Source organism: Sebastes fasciatus, chromosome 4 (genome assembly GCF_043250625.1).
Source record: "Sebastes fasciatus isolate fSebFas1 chromosome 4, fSebFas1.pri, whole genome shotgun sequence".
NCBI lineage: Eukaryota > Metazoa > Chordata > Actinopteri > Perciformes > Sebastidae > Sebastes > Sebastes fasciatus.
Genome location: NC_133798.1, coordinates 3,443,809 through 3,461,448, shown reverse-complemented (window position 1 = coordinate 3,461,448; position 17,640 = coordinate 3,443,809). Strand labels below are relative to the sequence as shown.

At 43.0% G+C, this 17,640-nt stretch overlaps 1 protein-coding gene across 5 annotated transcripts in view; it reads right to left on the bottom strand.

The window, feature by feature from the left end:
* Positions 1 to 16,949, bottom strand: part of bmal1a (basic helix-loop-helix ARNT like 1a) — a 30,430-nt gene extending 13,481 nt beyond the window's left edge. Inside the window, exons 1-10 of one of the 5 annotated variants that reach the window (XM_074631535.1) lie at positions 16,792 to 16,922; positions 16,266 to 16,369; positions 5,548 to 5,734; positions 3,012 to 3,075; positions 2,388 to 2,535; positions 2,098 to 2,118; positions 1,860 to 1,892; positions 1,343 to 1,372; positions 647 to 804; positions 42 to 121 (exon numbers count right to left, since the gene is read on the bottom strand). In XM_074631535.1, the coding sequence (XP_074487636.1) occupies positions 42 to 121; positions 647 to 804; positions 1,343 to 1,372; positions 1,860 to 1,892; positions 2,098 to 2,118; positions 2,388 to 2,535; positions 3,012 to 3,057 (516 nt within the window). In that variant the 5' untranslated portion in view covers positions 3,058 to 3,075; positions 5,548 to 5,734; positions 16,266 to 16,369; positions 16,792 to 16,922. Of the gene's footprint in view, positions 1 to 41; positions 122 to 646; positions 805 to 1,342; positions 1,373 to 1,859; positions 1,893 to 2,097; positions 2,119 to 2,387; positions 2,536 to 3,011; positions 3,076 to 5,547; positions 5,735 to 16,265; positions 16,370 to 16,466; positions 16,707 to 16,791 lie in introns of those variants that run through there. The other 4 variants (XM_074631534.1, XM_074631532.1, XM_074631536.1 and 1 more) reach the window with 4 other exon arrangements.
* Between the last annotated feature and the right edge of the window lie 691 nt (positions 16,950 to 17,640).

Below are 17,640 nucleotides of genomic sequence, written 5' to 3'. Positions count from 1 at the left end.
CTATTAAATGTTGGAAGTTTAATAATTTGCACTGCACTCACCCTTAGTATCAAGTGCTTCAGTTCATCATCGGAGAGGAAGGAAGGCTTGTAGTTGGCCTCTGTGTACGGGTTGGCTGCACCTGCACACAACAGTAGACACGGCGCTCACGCATGACGTATTCACTCTGCAGCTGCACGGGTAACACTGCTCGGAGCCTTCTGGAGTCAAAGTCATAAGTAGCTATTTTCCATCTACTTCAAGTAAGTTATGAAGCCAGGATTCTGGTAAACAGACGTGTTTTACTGAAAAACAGTTTTTTTGCAATCGGTCAACAGGATTGTTGATCAGTACCGAGTGAATCTGGCTTTAATAACCAGCATATCCTTTACTGAACAGGTATCTTCCTAACTGCTCCAAGATGGTCCTTCAAGTGATCACAACATGTTTTGTTCTCCGTTCATGAATAGACCCAGGAAGCTGAGAGAGTCAACACTGTTGCAATTCTTACTAAGAAAGTTTACCTACAAACCTGTCCTTTCTTTCTGCAGATCACATTTTTCACTTCAGAGCTGGACAAGGGTCAGAACTCTACATACTAGTCGCTTACAGTTATGACCACGGCTTACCTAAAACCCTCATACATTGAGCCAATATTTATCCTAACCTCTGAGTGTCTTCATGTGCTGGACGGCCATGCGCAGCACCGTCAGCTTGTCTAGTTTGCGGGACATGGCGTTGCAGGTGGGCACCAGCGACGCCAGCTCGTCGATGAAGCTGTTCATCTTGTCCCTGCGACGCTTCTCGATCTGGCTGTGAGCCTCTCTGTGGAGGGAGAAGCATCAGACAGTTACAGACGGTCATCGTACATCGATTATTATCCTCAGAAATCCAAAGAAGAGAAAAAAACATTTGGTTGCATGTCACCTGTTGTATAAAGAGTAGCACGCAGTAAATTATCCTTCAATGGGCCTCACAAGGCTAACAAGATGTAAATCATGGAGCTCAACACTAAGAACACGCTGCTCTCTGAAGAGGAAATGCCCTCGGTGTTGTTTCTATCCTTCAGGACATCCCAGAGTCTGTCCAACTGCTCTGTCTGTCTTCACTAGCTGCTACTAGTGGGACTGTTCTTTCCACGCCAGAGAAAGAGAGCTTGTCATCAGCCATTAGCTATGCTCTTACAGTCCCTTAGTTCCGCATAATGCTCCGATCCACACACTTCAATGTATAAAGTTTCTTATTATCAACGTACACAAAGCTCTCTCTGTTGCCCATCAGACAGAGGGACATTTAATTCATGTAGGAGAGATTAGACGGCGGTGGGGAGGGGGAGAGAGAACGGATAGGGGAGTGGTTATACCTGGCATTCTTAATCCGGCCCTGTTGGTCACTGGAAAGACAAAACACAGAAATATTAGAGAGGAGAAAATTGGCAAAAAGGGAATGTTTAAGAGAGAATTAAGCTTCAAGGTTTGAGGTTCAATTTCTAGGACAGGAGGTATTTAAAGAGCCAGGGAGAGAAAGGGAGGGAGGGGGAAGAGGCCCAGTAAAAGCAACCTCAGCATTGAGCTCTTTCTCACACGCAGTTATGGAGCGTAACAATGAGAATTATTTACGCCCCCACCCACTACAACTACGACCATAAACCGGTTCCATCCTACACGGTCTGAAAGATGGATTGATTTTCTCCATCTGAGCAGATTAAAAGACAAATGAGGACGCTTTCAGCATTGAGAACTATGGAGTTAGGGAGGTTGGGTTTAACTAATTTAAAAAGGGAAACTGGATAACAGGGAATGGGATAAAACTACAGCAAATACAACAATAGTGAAGATTACAGCAGCTGCTCTATCCCCATAGTAATGAAGGCCTCTTACCTTCCCAGTTTATCTTTGTCCGGGTCCATGTCACTAAGGAGGGAAGACGGGAGATATTAGTGCTCAACAAGAACATCAGAGGGAAATGTTTAAGGCATCAGGGGGGTTCACTGGGTTCACTTTTCAGTCTATTCAATATCTCACGGTGCAAAATCAATTGTGGCTCATTGATATTTCAGATCTTGATAAATGAAACTCTGTGCTACATCTATTAACATCGACTCATGTTTGAACTTACTCAAATGAGAAGCCATCAATTCTGCAAAGAAACACAAATATATGAATCAGTTTGTGTCGTCGAGGTACTGAGAAATGTGTAAAAAACAACTGACTGACAGCAGCGTACATACTGTTATTGATTTATTTACCCCACTGCTTCCCACATCTCCTACTTTCCTCCTCTCTTTCTCTCCAATCTGCCCTTTTCATTCTTTTTTTTCCACTTTCCTTTCTTTGTTTCATCCTCATTTAGTTCATTACTTCATTATTTCTTTCCCTTCTTTTATCTCTCCTTCCCGGTGTCCTTACTGGTAATCGGTAGTGCTGCCCTTCCTCTTGCGGGTGTAGTCCATGCCGGGTGTGCTGATGGAGCTGGAGATAAGGTCGGTGGACCCGGGGGACATGAAGTCAGTCATTGTAGACGAGATGTCCATCCTTTGGTCTGCCATCAGGTCATCTGCAGAGCAAAGACAAACAAAAAACTCATTTAGGAGTGGAAATAAAAGAAACGGTTCTGTTCTGTGTGATTTTGTTACTTTGGTTTAAGTTTGCAGACTCCTACGTCAACAGATAAGAGAAAGTCAGCAACACAGACTGTTGCCATGGATAAGTAAAACGCATGTAAATAACAGAAAGGGAAGTCCCTCTTAAATTAGGACTACATAAGTGTCCGTAAGCACGCCAGTATTTATTAGGAGGGGCTGTTGATTGTAATGGGTGTGTGTCCAAATATGTAAATAAACTGCCAACTTATAACCAAGGCCTGTGAAGGATTAGTCATGTTATCGTTATTGACTGCAGAACTTGCTTGACAAGGTCCAAGGTCAAAGCGGTATCTGTGGCGAGTTTCAGACATGAGTATTCCTTAGGAAGGGACTGTTGGAACAGGAAGAGTCCCCGTTTAAAGACAGAACATTATCAAGTCCCACTCACCACAGATGTTCATCACAGCCTCTGTGTTAAAATCATCTCCTTCCATCCACTCTTGAGCCCTCGACTGTGAACACACAACAACATCCCGTTTACTAACAAATGAGTCAATAATCAAAACCAAACACAGTTAAGAGTTCCTGGACACTAGCAGACAACATTATGGCATCTACTAGGTCAAATGTGGAGGCAGAATAAACAGGAAGACGCTGCTGTCTCAGTAACTGCATGTATAGAAATACTGTACGTCAGTTATTATTTTCCAAGCAGATTTAGGTCATACTCGGGGTGTAACTATACGTTTTTACAACGATATGATACGATACGATTTCCATAGTTCTGATACGATTCAAGGGTGATATTTGGCTCATCTAGAGCGATACGAAGTGATTCAATGACTTGAAATCAATACAGTAACTTGTTTTTTGCCAAAAATTCAATCAGTGTGACTGTGAAATAAATATCTGATCCTGGACAGAGCAGGTCAAGACTCCTCAAAGTTTTTCTAGTACGGGAAACAGGGATAAATGAATTATGGATATAAACAAGTAAACAACGATTAATGGCAAATAAATGCAGCTTTTATTAGAAAATAATAAAAAGTGCAACTGCAGGACCCGCTGATTCAGTTCTCAAGATACAAGGCAGAGCAATATTTAACACAAAATATAATAAACCAACTTCTATTCAAGTTAAATGAGCAGTGGTTTAACCTGCTGCTTCTGTTCTCATTTACAATATAAACAGTAGATCAACCTCTGACAGTGATCAAACAGCTGATAGTGATCAAACTGTTTGGGACAGAATCATTCCTCAACAAATGCTGTTTGAATAATATGCTGATAGTAATCCAGTAGTCCACCTACAGTGTTCATTTGGGGTCTTTTCATACATGAAAACATCTGGAGAAACATTTTAAAACTCTGTTAGACTAACATTAGTTGAATCTCTGTTTTGTTTTTTACTTTACTCCCATCGTGAAACTTTGCCTCGCGGACCGTCTGCTCTCCGGCTGGATACGTGAGGTTCATGCTGCGTGCACATAGATATCATGACGGGGAAAAGGACAGTCATTTTCTCTGAAATGAAAAACCGATAGCCCACGGGTAAAGCTCCTGTGGGTGAAGCCGCCCCCGTCTCATGCAGATCGGTGCCCATCTCCCTCCACGCCACTACCTCTCATGAGAGAGCGAGGAGTCCAGTGCGCCGTTCGTCTGCATGCACGCCATGGATGCGTGCTCACGATGCAGAGGGCAGCGCTCGGAAGCTGGCACAAGTCTGGAGAGTGAACCGTTTAACATTTCTTTACTAATAAAAGTGCTAAAAACACTTTCATATAACATTTGTCGTCCTTAAATACAAGGTGCAAATCCTTAGTATCCATACAAATCGATTTTTGCGTTTCAAATCGATTTCATATCGATATACGTCTCCCGTGAAGGACAACTTGCCGAGTACCTATCGATGTAGTTGGATCGTAGGAATATAAATCGATACATCGATGTAGCAGATGAATCGTTACACCCCTAGGTAATACCATATCAGTTATATGAAAGTCATAGTGGTGAGTCATGTGTAGGGATTGGTTCCCGAAACCCGGTATTAAACGGGCACCGCTGCTAAATTATTGATAAGCTCCGACGTTAGTTTTTTTTTTTAAAGATAATTTTTGTGACAGTGACAGTTATGAAAAGGGGAGAGAAAACCTTTAGGACATGGGGGCGCCCGCTCTACCAGGTGAGCTTTAGCTGAGCTTTTTTTAACATAACGTTATGAAGCTATTTATTTTCACACGGCAGCATCTCCTCTGCTCTCTGTGTCACTCCTCTACACACACACAAACACACACGGACTGGAGAGAAGTCAGAGAACAGCAGAGCAGAGAGGCTGCGGTGGAGACAGTGACATGAACCAGAAGAGTACTCCAGTTGACAACTACACTTGTAACTGTAAGTGCAATGAAACCTCTGCGAGTAAAAAGCCAATACTTTATCAAAACACCTGTTCAACAAGCATGAACATGTAGACATGTAGAAGTGTGATATTTCAATCTGCTCCTTGGGGGAATCCAACTAACTGTCACCATGTTATTTCCCTCTCAATCCTCTGTCCATTGTGAGAAAAAACTGGTTTTAGTGATGGATTATTTTACTCCAGGAGGTAAATTGACACACTCACAAAAAGGCGTTTTTACGCACAAAACAAATTGCCAGAATTTAAAAACCTCTACAATGACCATCAAGCTTTAGATAGAGGTTAGTCAGAATCATCAGACAAGGATGCAATGGTGCCAGTGGGCATGATTAGCTTTCAAGACATCACTACGTGACCCTATAACTTAGTAGAATGGGAGCGGACAGCAGGAGGAATAAGCACCAAAAATCTCTTGATTTTCTGTTTATGCATTCGACTCTCTGGTTCTCACATGAGTCAGACTGATGAGTAAGATCAGTAGGCAGCCTTCCTTGGTTCAAATTCACCTCTGTGAAATATGAGTGGGGACCCGCCTGCACACGGGGAACAGAGCTGCTTCGGTTACCTGGATAGGAAACTGTAACAGGCCTCCTGGACCGGCCGGGTATCGTCTGGATTAGTCTGGTCGGCTCCGTTCCGATCTGGACTCGGTCTGGTTTGATTCAGCCTGACCTAGTTTCATCTGGTTTGATGTGGTCTGTGTGCCCCCGATATGATATGATCCTTAAACAGCTGGTGCAACGCCTCTACCCCTGGAGAGAGAGACGAAGAGAAAAGTCAGTCAAGTGCAAATTCAATCTTTCACAAATCTAAAAATGTAAAAAAATAAATAAAAAAAAAAATCTGAAATTTTAAACAAGACCGCATATTACGTCAACATCATAAAACTTGATTAAAAACAAAGTATGGAACACAAAAAACAAAAGAAGTCCGTATGTTCACAACTGCTGACCTGAAACATGTCATAGCTGAATCTGGGCTAATTGGGTCATTTCCTGATGTTCCATTAATGCACAGATGAAAGCTGAAACATTTTCTCTCCTCTCTGATTTAACTTGGATGTAAACCTGAATTTGCATGGTTGCTGCTGTTCAGTTTGGGCACTTCAAAGCTTACTGACAATTAGGGATGCACCGATACCGATACCAGTATCGGGTATCTGTCCGATACTGTGCTCATGTACTTGTTCTCGTACTCGCAAAACGGCTCCGATACAACGGCACCGATACCACTTTACAGCAGCGCGACATTAACCTCTCGTCACCATTTTTCAGGTCCTCACGCTCCACCTCTCCGACGGTGCGGGTGAGACGGGCCGTCACTTTCATTGCGGCACGGCGTTTTGCTTGCACCCTCTGATTCGCGCATGCGTTAGACTCCTTAGTCCGTGTTTCAAGACGGATTGGGTGGGTTGCAGACGACGCCACAGACCCCTGGCGCCTTTTACGTGGGCCGTGGCACGACGCGGTTGGGGAGCACTGAGGACAGTCCGCCCCGTTCGACAGTCACACCGGGAGCAGGAAGCCCCGTCACGGTGCAGCAGGGTCCGGGCGGGGAGCGCTGTAAAGCTGCGGCCGTGAGCCACCTTTGCCCCGAGCCTTTCCAAGCCGATCTAGAGACGGTCGCGGCGCAATGCCTCGTATGCGGGACTCCCCAGCCTGCCGTGTGTCGCTCACACCCTCCAGCTGGCTGTTAACGAGGGTCTTTGGGCACAGAGAAGAACTCGTATCGATAATCGGTATCGGCGAGTACCCAAATATAAGTACTTGTACTTGGTATGAAAAAAAGTGGTATCAGTGCATCCCTACTGACAATGTCCTCATTAGTAGTATCTCGCTACCCCTGCCTTTCATGAATACTATAATGGCAAAAGAACGTTTTAAATAACCTTAGAACCTAAAGTGGCTCAAGCTTACAACCCTCAGCCTAAACATTTTTCCTTTCTAGTGTTGTGCGGAGAAGACGGCCCATAACGTATTCCGACAGCCCCTCAGGTACTGCACTGCTGACAGCTCAGCTGGTGACAACAGTGACAAGCTTTCTACTCTCACACGGCACATAACGCAGTTTTAAAAATTCCTGATTTTCATTTATAGCCTATGATTGTTGGTTTTGTCTGCTAAAATGACGACTGACAGATGTGATCAGCTGTAGCCGGCTAATTAAGCTAACGGTGGCTCCATGAGTTGGATAAAAACACCGTCTACGGCTAACTTTAATGTTTCCAGCAGATATTTTCAGACCCTGTAAAATGACTCTTAATCAAACACGTGATTCCTATATGTAGATAGCATTATGCTAAAAGACTGAGGCTAAAGTTATTTCATAACCCTGTCCGGCTACGTGTTCGTATTCTAAAACAGTATGTTTTCACTGTCAAAATTAGAAGAGAAAATTAAGGAGAACAATTAGGATGAGGACTAACTGATGTGTTTGGTAAATGTAATGCTTCCCAGGAAACGTTGGCTAGGGTTGCTCGACTCTAAACTTCCCAAATCCAATAGAGCAGAACAGAGTTAGCGTTAACGTTAGCTTAAACTCTGACAGCATCTAGCTCCAGCTTCAACGCAGTGGGGAAATACTCCACAGTGGAACGCTATATGGTGACAGTAGCACATGAAACAGGTAACCTAAAAAAAATCATGTTCCTCTGTGTCCTCCGATGCTCCTAACGGCATCTGCAAGATTTCACAGACCGGAGGAAAACAAGCAGTAAGAGCTGATCTGAGGTCTGCTGTCCAGCTACCCACTATGAGAGCCAGCTGTCAATCACTCGCGAACTCCGACCAAACGGTCAAACTAGGCAGCACTGATCAAATATGAATCAATATTATGTTACGTTAATGCCAATTTCTGACGCCGCCGCCGCCATTGTGAAATCTGGTGAAGGAACGCCAATTTCTGGTCACATGACCGGAGCACAGCCAATAGGAACGCTCTCTCAATGAAATGACCTGTGATTGGTCAAAGTCTTCCGTCACGGGCTAGATTTTCTAAAGCCTGAAAACAGAGCCATGAGGAGGAGCAGAAGTCTAGTTATCTCTCAGAACACTTGAATTACAATATGCTGAAAGGTTATTATGGAATTTTTGCCCAATGATGCCAAAAATATACTGCCTACTGAAGCTTAAATGCACAATGTGTCAGGTTGTTTCTGGAGTATGAAACAAATAATCCCTCTCATTCATTACTTGTGACCCACTAGAAGTGTGTGGTTAGGTCTGTATTTGCAGAGACCCTGCAGCTCTCTGCCTGGATTTTGTCTTTTCTTTTCATGTTGTTGTGTTTGGAGCTTTCTGGGTATCAAGTTCAACCTCTATAAAGATGTAGCGACCAGATGCTAGATCATAAAAAACGCATCAAAGTGGAACATAAAAAATGGCAGACACTGCGCCGAAAAAACAAAAACATTGAACCGGGGAGGCGGGGCAAACTTTGAATTGTGTGTTTACAAACCGCAACCGACAAATCCTACTCGTTGTGCCTTTAAGGAAAAAATTAGACAATAAAAGCCAGTCCGAAACTGTGTCTGAATCCTATAAGGGTTCTGAAAAAGACACTTTGGTGGGCCATTTATATGTTAAATGTACAGTGACGACGAATTGCAAAGCTCAAGGAGCACTGTTGAAGTAGCAGGCGGCGCAGTTCTAGGTCAGGACAGGCTTGGTGAACCAGGCCGGGACAAAGCTCTGGGCTAGAGGGGGAAAACCACTATGTCATGATTGAACACTGAAAGGAACTGGTGCTGGAGTGGAAAGTGGGTCAGCCAGTCTCTATGGTCTCAAACCAGCCAGCCTCAATTTCCATCCACCACCTACTTCTACTTCGTCAGTGAGTCAGCAAGCCATTCAGCTTTGTTTCCCTGTTCTACACTTTACACCCACTCAGATAGCCAGGAAGCAGCCAGCAAGCCTGTTCATGAACCAAGGAAACATCCAGGCAGAAAGTCAGCCGCCCAATCTCCCAAATCACAAACGCCTCCACCCTGACCAGTGATGGAAATAGCTTGGGAGAGGCGGGACAAGATTGTATTGATATCAGTGTCTATACAGAAATACTGATCAATAATCTTGAAACAATCCCAAAATGTTGGGAATAAGGGGGAGACGTTGTGAAATCAATTGACTTTTTTGTAATTTTGGCAGAAATAACGACAAACATAGCCCCAAGTGGTGGAGAGAAGGGTCCAAGCTCGTGCGACTATTTGACTTACTAGAACATTTTTACAATGCAGCATCCATGAAAATTTGGTGATAAACCCCACACTTTCATTAATCACAACCAACTAGGGCTGCAACTAACGACTCATTTTCTATCAACAAGGTGGACTACATGCAATGTTTCTGTAAGTTATTAATAATAATAATTAAAATGTCAATGTTTATGAACGAAGCGTACTTTCTCCGTCTTGTCTACAGTGTTGGACACAACGAGGTTCAGGTTGTGTCCAAAGCAGTTCAACCAGGGCCAGCCTAAGTTACGTACTGATGCTTTTATGTTGCTTCCACTGTAGGTCGTGAGACAGGAGACTTTATCCCCTTCTTAACCCCTTAAACCCCTCCTGCAAGGCATCGGCCAAGTTATGGTACGTGTCCACAGGCTCCGTCCTTTCCACGCTTCCCATTCATTGTCTATGTAAGCAGCCGTGCAATGCATTCTGGTAGCGTGGCAGCGCGATTCGAGAAACGGAGCGTCACGACGCCCGCTCCTCATTTGCATGAAGTTGAGGTCCAGGCTACTTTATGCAAATCACGGGCGTCCGACACGACTCGCCGCCTCTCTAAACTCCAGAGAATCTTTTAAAATAAACGTTGTCGGTCCAAAATAAAGACAGATTCATCAGCTGCATGGATTATTTCTCGCCTCAAATGTTCTCAGAAACACATTTCGGTGTACTATTTTCGTGAAATAAGAGAAGAACGTTTCCAAACGAGCCTCCATACTGTTTCCGGTTTGAAAGCTGGGAGCAGCAGCCCACGGAGGGAAAACGTTCGTCCAATCAGGAGCCTAGTTCCTTGTGTCTAGTGGCAGCCCACCAAGCGTCCAATGCAGGGAAGCGGCGCGTCCCCTCGCAATAAAAAACGCCCCTGGGGACACGTAAAATTAGCGACGGTGTGGTCCTCTGGCAAAAAGCTTGTTTGCAGGTATTTGGACACCAGGGTCCATTCCATGTCAATAAAATGTAAAGTCAGTGACATGTAAGGTATCATTTTTGGCTGGATCACACATCTGTGTGATCCCTCCATATGCTGCCACCTTTATCAGGCAAAGTTTATAGATTGCCTCATTAAGATTTCCAGGTTCCCTATTAGCATTTAAATCAGAAGTATTGCCAAGTAGGCGTTTACGTACATAAACGCTGTATCGTGGGCTTCAGAATAAAGTAGTGCTTTGGGCGTTTTCTTAGCGACCCTGTCTTTGGACCGTCTGAATGAAACAGCAGAGGAGGAGAGACAGGTGATCAGAGAGGGGAGAGGACGGGAGAGGGGGAGACAGCCAGCAGCAGCTGGACTCGGTGCCTGTCGGAGGGCTCTTTCAGTGCCACTGGCCAGCTGCAATACTGTTCTGTTTCAGCAGAAATGGGCCGTTTTGTCCTTGGTTTTAACATTGTAAAACTAATTTTTACACCCAGGAACAATACAATAGTGTCCCCTCTTTTGTTTTCTTCGATCCTGTGTCTCCTCAGTCTCCGTCTTTCACGGTCTCTACCGTTCTATCTGTGTAACTCAGCCGAGCCAACCAACCTGGTGACCTCACAGGCTAGAGTACTGAGACATGGCGGCGCTCTTGTCACAAAAGATGAAACAAAGCTGCTTTTTTCTTTTAAATGCTGACCTTTGTCATGTTTGTTAAATAATTGTTCATTAGAGTGGAAATCCATTTAGTAAACCAGCTTAACTTGGTTGAATGTTTCTTTTCCACTTTAAATCTGGTGTTTACCAGGGATAAGATCAGAAGTTTTTTAGAAATAAGTCATTAAGCATGAAAAAGGCATAAAGAACGACTTATCAACTGTATAAATCTCAGTCGACTAATGCCTACCATCCACTAGAAGACTTTGAAAAGACTTTGAAAAGACTGAAGTCAGACACCCTCTCACATCTAAAGACAATGTGTCTTAAGTCAGAGTTTTTAGTCACAGACTATGATATATTAAGACTGGGGATCTTGCAGGGTCACTATTTACAAGACTACAACTAGATTCCTTTTGAGATGATGTCACATCCTGCTCCTGGTGGAAATGTATTTAAGAAGAAAAACTGTTGAGGAACACGTGGACAGCAATTGCTGCGGCCCTCGAAATCCACAGTGAGTACTGTATGCTATAGCTAGCTAGCTAGCTAGCTAGCACCCACTGTCCCAAATGGGGCTACTTGCTAACGTTAGCTACTGTAACGTTTGCTATTAGCTTACGAGCCATCTATGTTTCAGCTGAAGATTGCTAGCTTCAATCATCGTAGGTACCTCGTAGGCTAATAGCAAACATTACAGTAGCTAACGTTAGCTTGCAAGTAGCCCCGTTTGGGACAGTGGTTAGCTAACTAGCAATAGCATATAGCATACTCACTGCAGCTTTTTTTCCTTCTCCACTCTATAGTGGTACAAATGAGAGGACACGTCAAAGAGGCACTCTTGTTCACTCCACAACTCCACCAGTTTCTCCATGTTTACTTTCTACCCCGTTTGCTGCTGGAGAGAGCACACCTATTGGTTGTTGACAATGTCCGCATCATCGAACTTACGATAACATTAAACTTGTTTGATTTTAGATTTTTTAATGTCAAGACGAGAAAAAGACTGACTTAAGACAGCTTGGACTGAGTTTTAGAACCACCTTACACTAAACGATCGAAATCACGGGAGTGCGCCGAACAACTCTAGCAAAACTCTCCTGATTTTATTTGGAAATATGTCTGAGAGTTAAATCACTTGAAAAGTCGTAGTCGTAAGGTCAGCATAAGACCAAAACAACCGATTAATGGACTAAGAGTGGGCAGCCTTATTACACACCTCTTCGTTAACAGAGAACAGACAGATCAATGAAGAGACACCGTATCGATTATTTATTAACCAAAGTTTGATTATCAGGTCTGGGACAATAAACGTTTATGATACAGTACTAAGCAAAACTTGCTAACAATTTTATCTATTCTAAGCTACAATCTGCTCTGTTTAGCTGCATGATGAGATTATACTACTAGGGGTATAGGGGATAACAGCAGCCTGTGTTGTACAGGCTGGTACGATGGAAGGTAACCTGGAGCCTGTCTGTCTGTCTGTCTGTACCACGGATGTGAAACGCCTTGAAAAGGGTAAATATAAATAAAAAATGTAAGCAGAAGCCAATCATTTACTGTATTTACTCACTGTAGTGTTTTCAGTCTCACATTGTTTCACAGCTGAGAGCAAACTGTATATACTAAAGTGCAGAGGGTGTGAGCTTTTTAAAGACACACACACACACGCTAGGGGTTAAGTGACACATTTTTACAACGATACGATACGTATCACTTTCCATGGTTCCGATATAATTTGAGGACGATATTTGGCTCATCTTGAGCGATACGATTAGATACGATTCAATGACTTGAAATCAATACAGTAACTTTTTTTTGCCAAAAATTCAATCAGGAATCAGGGATAAATTGATTATGGATATAAACAAGTAAACACAAACATTAATGTCAAACACATACACCTCGTTTGAAAATAATAAAAAGTGAAACTTCAGGACTGCTGCTTCAGTTCTCAAGATACAAGGCAGTGCAATATTTAACAAGAAATAAAATTATAAATTCAAGTTAAATGATGTTCTCATTTTCAAAGCAAAAGGTAGAGCAATAATATTTAACAAAAAATACAATGCAACCATCTTCTCTTCAGGTTGAATGATCAGTGGTTTATCCTAGTCATCGTGCACGCGGACAATGGCTAACATGGCGCACCTGTGGCGCATTTGAGCACGGAGTGGGATCAAAAAGAAAGACATTATTATAGCGGGGGTGCATTAGAGGCTGTGACAAGACTTATCACATTCACTAGCCTACTTTTCCCCCCTTTAATCACAGGGCTATCCCCGCCATGACGCACTGACAGTTTGGGAGTCCTGTAGAGAGTTTTCTTCAGAGGAAACTTATTGTTGTCTGGGACTATGTACATAACTTTAGTTTTCAAACCGAACCATATCTGTCACCTTATGTTGCTCGCCACAGCCTCAGGCTATTATAATTAAAAATGTGGAGCTCACAGGACATTTTGGCCAGGATGGAGACACTGTCCAGGGGAAAAACTGCCAGGAACGGATGGTCCTGAGCAAAATGCCTGTTGATGCGCAGAAGGAACTGTGTAGAATAATTCATCAAAACAATGTGTTTGATGTGCACATAAACACGTAGGGTTCTGTGGATCAAAATTGCACAAAATGTAACCAGCAGATCTGTCGTGTCAGTGCGTAATTGGGGCTAGACAACATCACTTGTTAGAGACAGCAGCGAGGTGCGCTGTGCTGGCTCCCTGTATATACACTTATCTCGTGCGCACAAATTAGTTAATGAGTGGAACAGAACATGATAAACGTCTATGTATAATAGTGTTATTTAAATTGTGGTGAAAAAATTTGGTAGTGGCTTTTGAGACATTTGAGTGCATTACAGATATTTATCGGGACTCGGGACACCAACCTTGAAACCGGGACAATCCCGGACAAACCGGAACATCTGGTCACCGTAGTTTAAGCACCTGCTTTTGTTCTCATTTTCAATATAAACGGTAGAGCAATAATATTGACGTCTCAGTAGGTGCGTGGAAAGATTGGTCGTGTTGCCATAGTATTTTATCTGGCCTTTGCATATTCTGCAAACAGCGGGCGATTTGTCAAGGACATTTCCCATTTTGCAAAAGCCAAAATGTTTCCACGCGCTGGACCTCAAACGCAGCTTGAAAATCTGTCGCTCGTCCGGTTTTTCCTCGCTTTCAGTCATGCTTCGTTTTGTTGTCGACTGTCTGAGACTGCCGCTGCTGGCACATGTCGTCATACACAGGGAGAGTGAAACGGAGTAACGTTTAACACTTCTTTACTATTAAAAGTACTAAAAAATACATCCATAAAACGTTTGTCGTGCTTAAAAACAAGGTGCAAATTATTAGTATCGATACAATCAATAATTTACTTTGCAAATCGATTATAGATCGACATACGTCTATCATCATGCATTGATTAATGTATGGGCGGCTGTGGCTCAGAGGGTAGAGCAGGTCGTCCACCAATCAGAAGGTTGTTGGTTCGATCCCCGGCTACTACATGTCGATGTGTCCTTGAGCAAGACACTTAACCCCAAGTTGCTCCTGAAGGTGTGTGAATGAGTATTAAGAAGTTGGTACCTTGCGTGGCAGCCTCTGCCATCAGTGTGTGAATGCTGACATGTAGTGTAAAACGCGTCTTTGGTTCTTTTTATGAAGCTTATCCGACCTAGCAACAGTAACAAACAGGGGTGGGACTTAGGATTGGTCAATTGAGACGCATATTCCAAATGCACTGTATACACCTGTCACAACAATTACGTTATCGGCTTATCATACAATATATGGACATGACCTCAATCATTTTTTACCTCGATATTGCCCGTTGTGTTCACGTGTTTGTTTACGTAAGAATGTCACCTACATTTTAGCCGACATGATGCCAGAATAAACAGCACGGTTTTCCCGACCATTATAAGACTTGGCCATTGCACTTTTTTTTTTTTACAGAGCCCGATAGTCCATTTCATTTATTGTTTTGGTTGTATTGTTTTATTTTATTTAGGTTTTATTTATTTTAGACTTTTTAATATTTTTGTCCACATTCAAATTCCAATGTCTGAATATCTTTAAGGATTAAGATCATTGCTCTTTTAAAAGGGTGTACTTACATCATTATGCTATTATATTATCATTTTATCAGTGGCATAAAATGGTCTTAAAATGACAATAACAACTAACATTAATTTTGTTAATTTTCTTCATGAGTTCATCCTAGAGTCGGGCGGTACGTGCAGGGCCATGCACTTAAATTTATATAAAAATATATGTCTCAAGTACCTAATTTACTCGGGTTTTTCTCTGGAAATAGAAAATGATTACTGCTTGAATAAAGCTTTCATCTAAAAAATTACCATGCAATTTGTATTTTAGATACTAAATCAATCATTAACGTGGCTGACAGCCCCTCTGCATCCACAGTGGTGGTCACTGAGCTGGTCACTGAGCTGAATGTCAAATATTGCAATATTTAAATACCTAAATATCCATAATTTGGGAAGAGACAAGAAAACGTTGAGAAACTATAGTTAGTAACAGATGATAAGACGGGACGAGACATTCACTTCATTTCACTCAGCAACAACAGTCTTACGAGTTCAGAAAATAGTTTCTTGTATCCGTAATGTATCCATTATGAGAGCAGGAAAAGACAACATTTGAGTTTCATCACATTACAATAACCAAAGTCCCCCCGGCTCTACTAGGTAGGCCAACATCAGCCTGTGGACCTGATATCACCAGAACTTTATTTTCTTATCTTTAAGATACACCACAGAATAACACCTCCTACTACTACTACAACAACAACAACAACCTTTTCCCTCATGTTTCTCCATATATGTTTTAATCGAATTAACATTTGAAAACAAAAACTTTTCATGGACACTTGTTCTATTTTGTCTCTTGATGACGAGATCAACAAACTTCTATTATCAAAATGCCTTCATGGCCACACCAATCAACCCTGATAAGCACCATGTTAGGTTGCTACCTGTCTGGGAGCAAAAATAACACTTGTCAGTCCAAGTCTGAAGTTCACACCGGATGTCTCTCCTGCAGTGAAAAGGTTGATATATGAACTACTGATACCACTACTGTTGAAGCACACTTATCACAACCATTTTTTTGCAGAAATGAGAAAACACACACATTTAACAATCCATAAAAGGCAATTAAACCATCTCAACTATAACCGTCTCCTGGATCCCTCCTCAAAGTTTGGGGATCCCCTGCTTGCAAATCACACACAACAACAACAACAAATGGCCCTGATCGTGCCCGGTGCCCTGTGGAGGCTAAAACCAGATCACAAAGCCCCAATATCATGGTCATCTTCCGGCTACCACTGCGGGAGCCTGCAGACACCGAGCGGTCCCCACATTTCCACTGCCAATGCCAACACTGTGTCACGATCTTTCATAACCAAACATGTGCCTGCTGTCTCAAAAGCTCTCAATGGGGTTGAAAAAACAGCTTTTTTACTGTGTTATTAGGAGAGCTCGGCGGTGGAGGAGGGACGTGGATGTGACCGCAGCAGGATGGATGGATGCTGTCGAAGAACCCGTGCTCCAGATCCCCACCGAGGCCTGTTGACATAGCTAGCGTGTTAGCATGGATTAGCATTGTTCACTTATAGGTCCCGTTTAGTTAACATGTAACGAGCCTAACGGAGCGGACACCTACCTATACACGAGCTGCCTGGTAACCGCTGACAACAGCTGAAGCCGGTCTGGCACACCGGAGCCGGTTAACACACCGTTAACAACAGCATAACAGCGTCCAGTCCCTTTACTAATATTAGCATCCAGCTGCTAGCTGAGGAAGGCTAACTGTCAGGAGCTGGCCAGCGAGCTACCGTCCTCCTCCTCCTGCTGCTGCTCTAGAGAGCCTCTCTGACATGACCACAACACCCACCACCATATATCTCCTCCATGGTTAAACACCGAGCGACGTCACCTCCGAGCTGTATTATCGACAGCTCGAAGGCTTGTTTTCATAGTATACTCACAGCAGGTCCGGTGCAGCAGGCCTGTCCATTGAGAGCCGCTGGTAATATGTAATAGCAGCCTCACACAACTGTGACATAAACGATTCTCGATCGGTGACCCAGTTTCTCTCTTCACCGTCATGCCCGTCGGACCACTAACCTAGTTTTTCGACCAATGGCGTCGTCGCTACCGCCGTAGGTGACCCTCCAGCCAATCAGACAAAAGTTCAGGCTGGGAAGCGATGACGGACGTGCGAGTTGACCAATGAGAGCCGGTGTCGAACGGAATGCAGAGGCTGCTTGTGTGTGAGAGTGTGTGTGTGAAGACAACGAGTGGAGGTACAAGTGCGCTGACCCTGCGATTCATACTGCCTCATACTGTATTTTGACACTTTAAATTGGTTCATTCCTCCTATGTACTCACAATTTAAGATATGATATATGAGGGGGGATATATATATATAATTGTAGTGTTTTGTTAGAGCACTGCTAATCAGTTTGAGAAATGCATTTATCATCTTTCTCCACTCCTTTAGTCGTGTTTTTGTGTGAACTTATTATTCCAAAATTGATTTATTTTGATTGTAGTGTTCTGTTAGAGCAACTAATAAAACAAGTAATTCCCTCATTGTTTGGGTCAAGTTCAATAGTTGCCTGCACTGTATACGCACTGACGCCTCCTGCTGGTCATATTCTTTTACCACTGCTACTGTCCAAACATTAAAATAAATACACAATAAATACCGTCACCTGACAGTGTCATTTAAAAGGTCAAATGTGCACATATGTGAATATTATGTTATTATTTGTCAGTCATGTTGTACCTAAGAAATCCAGTGGTCTCATCAGTGTCAGTCAAGTCAAGTCAAT